Here is a 12031-nt window from a genome sequence, read left to right as displayed (position 1 = left end):
TTAGAAGGGAAGTTGGCACCTAAATGGACACTCTGGATCTTTATGTTGGATCAATGAATGAAATACCCTGAAGCCACAGGTCGAGAGGAAATGTGGGGAAATTTGTGTTCTGGATTGCCAGGGCTCCCCAACACAGCAGGGAAAAAGGAGAGCAGTCATTTATGGGGCACTCGGTACCCTGCACTGTGCTGACAGCTTTATATACAAGGTGTCTTTTAAATTGTCCACAGACCTGAGGGAGATCTGCTTAGGTCCCAACTTCCGGGGGAGGAAATGAGCTAAACAAGTTGTGGCGGTTTGTCCCACGTCACAGGCCTAGAGAGGTGAAAAACGGAGGCCCCTGCAATCACACCTTTCAGGAGCCAGCCCCACTGGGTCCCACTCTCCAGGATGCCCGGGAGCTGCAGGGATTTGAGAGCCTGAACTGGCTGCGCGTCCAGAGCTGCCTCAAAGGGGACCCAGTTCTTCATGGAACAGTTTTAAATTCTCCTTCTTTCCGCTTTGGCTTTGCTAAACTGAATTTTTCTTTTCAATATCAACCACTCAGACCTTCCTAAACAGCAGAGGACATGGCAGGGGCAAAGACAGGAAATGGGGGGAGAAAAAGGGGCAGGGGCCAGCTTGAGAGACCGTCTGTCCTCCTGCTCAGACCTGTCCCCTGAGCCACATCTCGTTCTTTGTTCAGCTCCCTACTGCAGCCTGCCCAGGGCTCCGCTCCACGGCTTCATTCTGGGCCAGACCAGCACCCAGCCCGGCGGCTCCATCCACTTTGGCTGCAACGCAGGATACCGCTTGGTGGGACACAGCATGGCCATTTGTACCCGGCACCCCCAAGGTTACCACCTGTGGAGTGAAGCCATTCCTCTCTGTCAAGGTGAGAAGCAGGTGGGAAGTGAGTCACAAAGCCACTGGGATCCCACTCAAATCTGGGCTTGTGTCAGAATGAGTCACTTGCAAATACAGGTTTCCTAGGGGTTTGATAGTGAATTCATTCGTTGAGCAAATGTTTACCAAGGATCCACAATACCTTGAGCCCTGGGGATGACATATGCATAGCAGTCTGTTTCCAGAGCCATGGGGGAGATGGATATGTGAGCACATAAATGCAGAGTGACAGAGTGAGCAGGTGCTGGATCAGAAGTAGAAGCCGTGTTAGGGAAGCCTGGAGGTAAGAAGGGACCTGCCTACTGGACAGCGAGGGAGGCTCCCAGAGGCAGGGAGGCTGGGGCCTGAGCTCCTAGGGCAAGTGAGTGGATCGACACTTGAAATGCACCATCCAGTTTGCATGCCATATCTTTTAGACTTAACCTTTTCCCCCTTAAAGGAATATACATTCAGATTAGAAATCTAAAAGATAAAAATAAAAACTACAGATAATGCAAAAAGAAAAGGTGATAATGAACAATAATTCCATCACAGGAGATTACTGCTGCTAACATTTCAGCCTATTTCCTTTGGTTTTTCTAAAGATTGATCACAAAAACAGGATCATCAGTGTACAAAACTTCTAATAGTTTATCAATATCTTTCACTTAATTATACAGATTTCTTCCTCATTATTTTTGGTGCTTGCATAGCATTATGGAAAAACTGACATTTAATCAAGTATCATCCTACCGTGGGTCATTTGGCGTCTATATTTTTTGCTACACAAACTTATAACTCTATCTTATGAACATCTATGTTTATTTCCTCAAAATAAATGCCCAGAAATGAGACTATTGAATTCCAATATATGCAAAATTAACAGCTTTTGATAAAGCCCTTTACAAACGCTGTCCTCATCGACACTTCTACCAATGACACCTGGAGGTTGTCTTTTATCCCACAATCTCAACAATATGGACCGCATTTTAAAAAGAAGAGGAAAACTTTGCCATTTATATAGATGAGAAGAGGAACTCACGCTGCTGTTGGATTTTATTTTTCTTTGCTTCCCCATGTGGTGAAAGGCTTTCAGTGACATCCATCATCGCCGAGCCTCACAACCTGCTGGCCTGTGCCTGCTCCTTCCAAAGAGCAGAAACAGTGGGTTATTAATATTCCATTGTAAGCCCTAAGCAAAGGTCACAAAGAACTGACTGTCCACAAATGGCAAATATTATCTGGCTTCAGTTTGTGTCTTTAATCACATCAACATGGACAAGTCTTTTGTCCAGAGCTCCCTTTGCAAACCACCCAGCCTCTCATCTGTTACTTCATGTCCCCACTGAATACAAAGCCCGCTAGACCTCTATTCATGCCCGTGTTGCTTCTCGTGCCTTCTTCCCATTCCACATGAAGCCTCCCTCCAGGCCATCCCTCTGCGTTCTCTGGAGTCCTAGTTCTATGGCCCATGAGCATGCACCCTCGCTTACTACCCAGAAGGCTGTCCCCACTCCCTCCTCCACAGGGACCAGGGCTCTCCTGAGAGCATGTGTACTGTGGCCCTTGAAGTGGGGGAGTTAATCCCCACCAACCCCGTTTCCCACATAGCTCAGGGCCAGGGTGGATCCCACATTCTATCTCTCAAACCATGACTTCACTCTCCCTGAGAAATTCTGTGTCCCCCAATACCGCTCTCTCCTCCCCTATTGCAAGGGACTGCAACACTGGAGGCCTTAACCTGCACAACCTTTCAGGGACATAGGAACTCAGACCACAAGGAGAAGAGCTCCAAGGAGAAGAGTTTTATTCAGGAGAGATGGAGCACTTGTCACAGAGGAAGCTGCTTCTGTCTTTACTGCGTATAACACTGTCTTTTATATGCTTGCAGTTGAGCTAGCCATACATCTTCAAGACTAAGCCTTGTGTAAGCAGTTACTAGCCTATTTCTTGGCAGATTATATGTTGGTAACAGAAAGTAAAACACAGCTGTGTGAACACAGAAGGTGACAGTTTCTCAGACCACAGAAGAGCTGTCTTACAGCCCACAAAAGAACAACTTATTCACAGAACACAGGAAAAGGGTGATTGATGGAGTCCCAGTCCCCACACCATGTTGGCCTCCTTCTAGGAGGCAGGGCAGAGCCCTCGTCCCCGAGTGGCCTGTTCGGCATATCTGTCTCCTGACAGCATGCCACATAGGCCTCCTTCCAGGAGAAGGGTCCCACACTCCCCCAGCCCATTCTCTCGCTCCACATCATCTTCCCACCAAGGTCTCATCCCACCATGAGTTTCAGATACTTCTGCTTCTATTCCTCCTCTCCTACCCATGGAGGTGTCCCTCCTACCTCTGGGTTTGGAAATGTTGCTTTGGCATGGAGAACATGAGACATGGGCTTATTGTCTCTTCAGCTAGGCAGTCCTCTTCTGTCCTCTCAGCTCTCCACAAGAGCAGGACCAGGCCAGGGCCATGGGAGGTGGTTGCTGCCACTCCTTCACCTGAGGTCACCAGGTGCCTCAAGACACTATGAATCTAAAGGTTAAAGATTACACGTCTTCTGTTTCCTGAATTAGCTCTGTTTCCTAAGGGAATTTTTCCCCTTAATTTTTAATCTTATCTTTGTGTCTCACATGGACACTTACTGGTGTTCCTCTTACATGTAGTGATCTTTGATTAGTTGTACTTAAAAAGTAAAGGCTAGGTTGATTTTTCCAGCAGCAGATGTGGATGCCTTTGTTGTTATTTTATACAGATATCTTTACCCGAAGGTCTCTCCCATGGATAAGATGTTGAGTTGAGAGGTGCCTGGATGAGCAGATGCAGGGCAGCCATTAGGCTCAGAGACCTTAAATTCTAGGATTAAAAGAACCCTCTTCTAGGATGTCAACTCCCACCATAGCTGCCTTAGTTCCTCGAAGAGAGTTCTTCCCCTGACCTTAAGTAGGGTAGACAAAAATCTCTATTTTATTTGGAAAATAGGTGCTTGGATGCCTGTATGCTGTATTTGTAGGAAGGGAGGAAAGTCTCGCCCTGAAGCCTTTCCCTTATATTTTTGAGCTGCAGATTTTTTTGCTTCATTTAATCTATCAAGGCACTTCTATCTTTACCCCATCTTCCGGATTTTCTTTCTTGAACTCTCTGCTGATGACGCTCCCATTTTCTTCTTTATTGTGAGTCTTTTTCCTTCTATTGTTTTTTTTACTATAATTTTATTAGGGCCTTAGGGAGAGAAGAAAGATCAAAATGCTTCTCAATCACCATCCAGAAACTCATGACATCATCTCTTCTTGGCTAGCTCTTTCCTGTGGTCTCCCTGACGCCCCCAAGAATGGAATGGTGTTTGGCAAGGAGTACACAGTGGGGACCAAGGCTGTGTACAGCTGCAGTGAAGGTTACCACCTCCAGGCAGGTGCAGAGGCCACCGCAGAGTGTCTGGAGACAGGCCTGTGGAGCAACCACAACGTCCCCCCGCAGTGTGTCCGTGAGTCCTTGGGCTATGGAGGGGCTGGGCGAGCAGCAGACAAGATGCCTACAAAGAGTGAGCTTAAGAGGGGGGACATGGACATGAAGCTCCAGGGATTCAGGGAGGGCAGGAGGTGGGCGGTGGCCTCTGCTGGCTTGACTCCCATTGAAGTTACTCTCAGGGCATTCATGGACTGTTGTGCCTGGGGACCTTTCCATAAGCCACCATGGAACTCACAAGTGAGCTCGTCTAATGGAAAAACTGTCAGAGAGTGTACATGAGTGTCCCTCAATCACAAAAATCTGAAATGATGACTTTTGGGCTAGAGTCTGTGCTGGCAGGCTCATGTCACACTTAGCTCAAAGATACAGGATTTTTTGGTTTCCTTCAGCCTACACTGTGCTTTATTTAAAAAATTTTTTTTAATTGAATTGCTTCTCAATGGTCTAAAATCAAGAAATTTTCAATGAAAATCCAGATTTCTAGATTCTCCTGGAAAATAAGGGTCTGACCAAATGGAACATGCAGTCCCACAACCAACAAAACCAGCAATCAACTGTGATGAGGACCACCCTCCTCTTTTTTTTTTTTTTTTCTTTTCTTTCTTTCTTCTTCTTTTTTTTTTTTTTTTTTTTTTTTTTTTGGTGTATTTGCACTCCCCAGTATGTTAAATCCCCTGTCCCAACACTTCACCCATTTTCCAAACCTGCCTAGGGACCAAAGGTTGTTGAACTCATCATTACTGCTTTGGGTTCTCCCAGTCCCCAGCTCTAGACTCCTGCACTGTCTTCCATAATTGATTTTTCTCCCTCCCTCCTTGTCCCCCCAGCCGTGACCTGTCCTGATGTCGGTAGCATCAGTGTGGAGCATGGCAGGTGGAGGCTCATCTTTGAGACGCAGTACCAGTTTCAGGCCCAGCTGATGCTCATCTGTGACCCTGGCTACTACTACACTGGCCAGAGGGTCATCCGCTGTCAGTCCAATGGCAAATGGAGCCTTGGGGATTCCATGCCCACCTGCCAAAGTAAGCCCAGGAGGGAAGGGTGGGCAAGTATGCACCAGGTCTCCTACCTGAACTCTCTCCTTCATGGGTAAATTGGGGAGAGGGAGAAGAGGGATATCTCCAGGGATGGCAGAGTCCTCTTCGTACACACACCTTGAAAATGCCTGCTCTGGTGACAAAGTACTCCTTAGCATCTTGTCATCATATTAAAAAGTACCTTTAATCACCTGTACAGGTGAGCATGCTCTAGTTCATTCGTTCAACGTTCCCTAGGCCCCACAGTGGGGCACTCCAGATACTATAGAGATACAAAGAAGGAAGAAGTAAGGAGCTTGCAGTCAACTGGAGCAGCAAAGAAGCAATGATAACGTGGTGTGTGACAAACAAGACCACAGTGGGTGTGTACAGGAGGATCGAGGCTGGCACAGGGACAAGCCCCCTGAGTCTGTCTTCCTCTCCTTCTTCGCTGTTATTTTTCTTCAGTTCTTTAATGTACTGTCAAAGGGCATGATTCCTGGGATGCCAGATGGAGACAGAGGTTAATTAGGGAGTGCTCTTGGGATCTCCACTGCAGAAGGGAAAGGAAGGGTGTGGACCTTACAGTGTAATGTACTCATGTGTGTGTGTGTGTGTGTGTGTGTGTGTGTGTGTGTGAGAGAGAGAGAGAGAGAGAGAGAGAGAGAGAGAGAGAGAGAGAGAGAGAGCTCACCTTGACATGAGCCATAGGCCATCAGCAGAGGTCTGTTGAGCGGAGGACTGAGGCTGCCACTGGGCTCAGCAGACGAGGGTGAGATTGACTGGTTGAACCTGCCCAAGGCACTAGGGAGCACAAAATCACCACCTCTTCCTAACCACGGTGTATGCCTGAACCACCTGCAGAGTTTTTTAAAAAAAATACAGGTGCCTGGGCCTTAGTATCTCCAGAGACTGTGGGCATCTGGACCAGAACCAGGGTTATAACAGTTCCTCCAGTGCTTCCAGAGACACCTGCAGCTGAGATATCACATCCCACAAGTCAATGTCACAACCCACATTCTGGTCTTGAGTTCCAGGAGAGGAAGGCTAAACAGATCTTGTGTTTGTCATTATTCATGCTCATCGGAAGCAGCATGTGTCCCTCCTCTTGGAGCCCGCTAACAGCATTTTCTGGTCCTTTCAGTCACTTCCTGTGGGGAGCTCCCCACGCCCCCCAGCGGCCACCGCATCGGAACACTCTCTGTCTATGGGGCCACCGCCATCTTCTCCTGCAATTCCGGGTACACATTGGTGGGCTCCAGGGTGCGGGAATGCTTGGCCAACGGGCTCTGGAGCGGCTCAGAAGTCCGCTGCCTTGGTAAGTGGTCTCCTCGGGACAGATTAGATATGTCCAAAGCTGGGAGCCAGCTTTTCAACAGGATCATTTTATCTTCTATCAGAAAATGCTTACTCCAGGCACCATTATGCAGCTACCATGATTAAAACCCCAAACTAGCTTCTGTTGGAGCACCCAAAGACAAGAAGACCTTCAAGCCTGATGAGACCAGCCTTGGAGGGGTTCTCGTTCTGATCAGAAAGACAAACCCTTCACATTGGCCCTTGCATGAGGGATAAAGCCCAACCTCTATCTTACAGAGAGGCATCCTGTAACATACCTCAAATATTCTTTACATCATGTTACTATAGTAATATAAACAGTATTTATATTACATATTATTTAAAATACATATGTATGTATATATGTGAATTACAAAGCTTGTCTATATATGTGTGTGTTTTCTTATACACATAATAAGAAAAAGACAGAAACATAAAAACAACCTGGCTTACAAAACACAAAGTTTTCATCTCTCTCCTCTTGCTCCTTCCTCAATTCCCAAAGAGGGTCTCAGCCACACAAACTTTGCAGGATTGATTGGGTGACCTCTCCCAGTGAACGGTGCTGCCCTCCCACCCTTCAGGCCCCTGTTAAGCACACAGTTGTGGGTTTTTTCCACACAGAGCCAAAGGAAGTCAATAAAGGAGCCAACAGAATGCCAGAAGACACGGCACTCAAACCCCATTGAACAAAAATAACTCACCCAAGTGTCACTCAAAAAGGAAAGAAATGTAGCCAAACCAAGTTTTTATATGATTGTTTTCTACACAACTAGGTTTTGACAGTCTTAATTAGATCATGGCGTCCTCCATGAGGTAGATGCTCAGCAAATGCTGGTTGATGAGAAAAACAGAGAGACTCCCTGAGCTTTCCCTGAGCTGACAAAATACCCAAGATAATCAACTCATAAAAAGGAAAGTTTTGTTTTGACTGGTGGTTTCAGAGGTTCCAGGCATGGTCACTTGGCCCTATTGCTTTGGGCCTGTGGTGAGGCAGAACGTCAGGGTGGGAGCTCACCTGGTGGTGGCCAGGAAGCAACCTGGAAGGAGTCAGGGTCCCAATATCCCTTTCAGGAGCACCCCACCCCAGTGACCTAACTTCCCCCCACTAGGCCCCGCCTCTTAAAGGTCCCACCACCTTCTAACAGTGCTGTGTGTTGGGGTCCCAGCCCTGGGCACCAGAGTCTTTGGGGAACCTATCTAAGCCGTGGCAAGCCCTGAGGCACTAAGTTCCTTCATGCGTGCAGACAGAGCAAGGAAAGCTCAGAAACAGATGGCCATCTGGAATGCAGCCTTGGGACAGGGGGTTGCCATGTCCTCGAGACCATTGCTATCATGTCTGAGATTCCTAAAGTCACTCCTAGGGTGCTACTCTCACGGGGAACTGGGAGAATGAAGGGTGCTTGGGACTCGGTTCTTTTCCCCACCATCCTTGTCTCTCCCACCTTGACCAAGGTCTGCCTCATTTTCTGGAAGCACCTCTTTGACTTCCACTTTCCCATCTTCCACCAAAGCTGGACACTGTGGGACCCCGGAGCCCATTGTCAACGGACACATCAACGGAGAGAACTACAACTACCGGGGCAGCGTGGTGTACCAGTGTAACGCTGGCTTCCGCCTGATTGGCATGTCCGTGCGCATCTGCCAGCAGGATCACCACTGGTCGGGCAAGACCCCTTTCTGTGTGCGTAAGTATGTCATCCCCTCTCCCTAGGCCTGGGCCCAGATTCAACACGGACTCGCTCCTTTTTTCTCTTGGTTAGGTTAGCTAGAGGTTTTGTACATTTGTTCTTTTTTCCCCCCCTCGTTGTAATCATGACCCCTATTGCTTTCAGTTCTCTGCATCATTAATTACTGCTTTCACTTTGATTGTTTTCTTCCCTAAAATTTGGTTTGCTTTCTTTCTAGCTTTAGAGTTGGGAATTTAACTCATTGGCTTTCATTCTTTCCTTCATAGAGATTTTTATTGATTTAAGTATTTAAAGTTATGAAATTATTTTTGGATCACCTGTTTTAATTATATCTCAGAAACTCTCATAATGAACGTCTATCATTTGTGAGAAAGTCTATAATTTTGGTATTAGAGTATGACTTTCTCTTTTTCTCTCTATGTTACATATATCATCATAAGATGTATATTTCATTAATCATTTTGCTTCTATGTTCTTCATTCTTGCTGATTTTGGCCTACTTGGCTTGTTTTGCTCTGAGATGTGTGTTTAAAGTTTCTATTATCAGTGTGTTTCCACTTTTTCTTGCATTCCTTGTAGGTTGTTTTTTTTTTTTTGGGGGGGGGGGTGTTTTTGTACCAGGGATTGAACCCAGAGCATTTAACTACTGAGCCACATCCTCAGTCCTTTTTTTGTTCCTTATTTAGAGACAGGGTCTCACCAAGTTGCTTAGGGCCTTGCTCAGTTCCTGAGGCTGACTTTGACCCTGTAGTTTCTGATACATAAAAGTAGTTGCTATGTTATTTGGCTCACAGATATTCATTATTGACATGAATGGCAAATTGTGGATTTTAACCTTTAAAAATGTCTTTTTCATCACGTAACATTTTTTATTAAACATTTGGAAGTTTACTTTGCTTGATATCAGGCTTACAATGTCCTTTTTCCTGGTATGTCTTGACCATCCATTTAATGGTGGATGAATCTCTTAAATCAAATGCAATTCTCATGCACAGCATTGAGTTGGGACTTGCCTTGTGAGTCAACTTGAAGACCTTTCTTTTAATGAGTTAAGCTTATTCACATGTATTGACAGGTCTGATCCATTTGGTCTTAATTCTGTCATCCTTATGTAGTTAGTATCATAAAATATTATAGTATTTCTCTATATGATGTGTTTTCTTTGCTTTCTTTTTCATTTCTTTAGGCATTTAGGAAAGCTTGAATCTTTTTTTCTGTTGCTTACTTTTATATTCATAACATTTTAATGCCATTAGCTCCTTGTTGTCTGATTCAACTTTTTATTATCTAGTTTATCAGTTTTACTCACTGTTTATACAACAGTAGATGAGCTTATTCTATGTTCATCCCCCCTCCCCTTTCCTTTCACTTTTAATTGGATCATTTCTACTTTGCCAAGACATAAAATATTCATTATAGTGTTTATATATTATTATTCTTCAAGCTCAGTCTCTAGTAGATTCTTTAGTAAGATTCCTTGCATAATAGTCTCCCAAATTCTTGCGTGTTTAAACTGTTTTTCTGTACTTTGAAACTTGAAGGACAGTTGAATTGGACACAAAATCCTTGCCCACCTTATTGCTTTGAGTATCTAAAAAGTGTTCCTCCACCATTATTTTGCTTAGCATGTTACTCTTTTTTTCCTCTTTGTCTCTCACCTTCCTGTTTATTATAGATACTTGGACTGTACAACAGAATGTTTGGGTATCCATACACATAGTGAAATGCTTAATCCAGTTCAGGTAATTAGCATTTCCATCTTCTCACATACTTCCCTTCAGGAATACGTGGGAAGAGCACCCAAAGCTGCTCTTTGGAAGCTTCTGCCATATGGTACAGTCCTATTAACTAAAGTCGCCATGATCTGACTTGCTCTGCCTACCGTGCTACAACCTTGAACCCTTTAATAGCATCCCCCTGTCTCCCCTGCCACTGCCACTGGTAACCACCCTTCTCCTTGCTGTTTCTGTGTATTCAACGTTTAGAATTATAAGATTAGTTTAATTCCATTTTATAAGTTATTGGATGGTTTTCTGGGGGGGGGGGTGGTCCTGATTTTTTTTCCCCTTTATTCTTAAAGTCTAATGTTTTTGCTAGACTGTGTCTCTACTGTTCCAAGACAGGTGTTCCCTGCATCTGTGAATGTGTACATCCAGACCTTTTATTCTGAAACATTCTGTTGGGTTATAGTTCTGGCACACTGTGCCTGGGTTTAGTGTTTATTTCTCTAGTTCACATCATTTAAAGTTTGTAGCTTTCTCTGTCTTCTCCGCAGGCATGGGTTTTCTGTACTTTTATTTGTTCTTCTTGTTAATCTACACCTTTTAGATTTAGGCAACCACCATTATCCTCAGCTGCCTGGAAGCAAATTGGACAATTTCTCACTTTTTAAAGTTCCCTAAAGTGAGACTTATGTAAAATGCAGGGGTTTGTTCTTGATTTTTATAAGGCTTTTGTTTTTAATTCTTTGTCTTTATTTGGCTTTTCATATACAGGATGGGACCGTAAAAGTGTTTTAGCTTTTTCATCACTATAACCAAAAGACCTGGCAAGAACAAAACAGAAGAGGGAACGTTTACTTGGGGCTCCTAGTTTCACAGGTCTCAGTCCATAGACAGCCAACTCCATGACTCTGGGACCAGGGTGAGGCAAAAACATCCTGGCAGAAGGGCCTGGAGGAAGAAGGCAGCTCAGGACGTGGCCACCAAGAAGCAGAGAGAGCTCCACTCACCAGAGACAAAATATGAATCCCAAAGGCACACCCCTCCAGTGACCCACTTCTTCCAGCCACACCTCACCAGTCTACAGTTACCACCCAGTTAACCCCTATCAGTGGATTAATGCACCGATTAGGTTAAGGCTTTCCTAACCCAATCATTTCATCTCTGAGCTTTCTTGCATTGTCTCACACATGGGGGATACCTCATATTCAAATCATAACAAAAGTCACGAGACTTGCTATATAAGCAATCCATGAACAGTTGTCCTTGTGACATCTTAGGAATTATTAACTTATAGAAAGCAAGACCCATCATAATCCAGTCATAATCTTCAGGTGTATCTAAACCATGTTCAGTTTCAACCAGAAGATGCAAATTCGAATGCCTTCAGGAAATTGGCACCTGGTATATGTGAAGAGGTTTATTGTGTAAATAATGGGGAGAGCAGGGGTCTGAGTGGAGAACGTCTGCCTGGTCTAAAGACACTCGGTTTTAGGCCCAGGTGGTGTTAACAGGCGGCACAGTGAGGAGGCAGGCACACAGTTGTGGGCCTCAGTCACCCGGCATACACCCAGCGTGCTCTGTAACTGCAGACCAAGCAGCTCACTTGCTGGTGGGTGCTGGATTCATCAGCTCTGAAAAGCAGGTCCCTTGGGCCCTGTCCTGAGGATTAAATCAATTAATACATGTAAATGGTTAGAACAGAACCACCAACCACCGCTGCTGCTGCTGCTGCCGCTGCCAGCTTAGTGATGGCAAGGACGGCGATGGTGGTACTGCCACCCTGTTGTTATGGGGCACAACTTAAGAACAGACTGATCACCACTGAGAAATCCAAATTTGAGAGTCTTTATTAAGCTGGCCGGCTGACTGTCTCACACAATGCCCCAAAAAATGGCTATTGGGAGAACAGCCCTGACCACAGGGTTGTAGGGG

General features: G+C 45.3%; 1 protein-coding gene across 5 annotated transcripts in view; it reads left to right on the top strand.

The window, feature by feature from the left end:
- The window catches only part of CSMD2 (CUB and Sushi multiple domains 2), a 550277-nt gene that overhangs the window by 495273 nt on the left and 42973 nt on the right, over positions 1 to 12031 (top strand). For all 5 annotated transcript variants that reach the window (XM_079130766.1, XM_079130765.1, XM_079130764.1 and 2 more), the window contains 5 exons: positions 686 to 874; positions 4161 to 4346; positions 5158 to 5352; positions 6491 to 6664; positions 8199 to 8372. In XM_079130766.1, the coding sequence (XP_078986892.1) occupies positions 686 to 874; positions 4161 to 4346; positions 5158 to 5352; positions 6491 to 6664; positions 8199 to 8372 (918 nt within the window). The remainder of the gene's footprint in view (positions 1 to 685; positions 875 to 4160; positions 4347 to 5157; positions 5353 to 6490; positions 6665 to 8198; positions 8373 to 12031) is intronic.

The sequence above is a fragment of the Sciurus vulgaris genome (assembly GCF_902686455.1).
Source record: "Sciurus vulgaris genome assembly, chromosome: 1".
Taxonomy (NCBI): Eukaryota; Metazoa; Chordata; class Mammalia; order Rodentia; family Sciuridae; genus Sciurus; species Sciurus vulgaris.
This window is presented reverse-complemented; position numbering and strand designations above follow the sequence as displayed.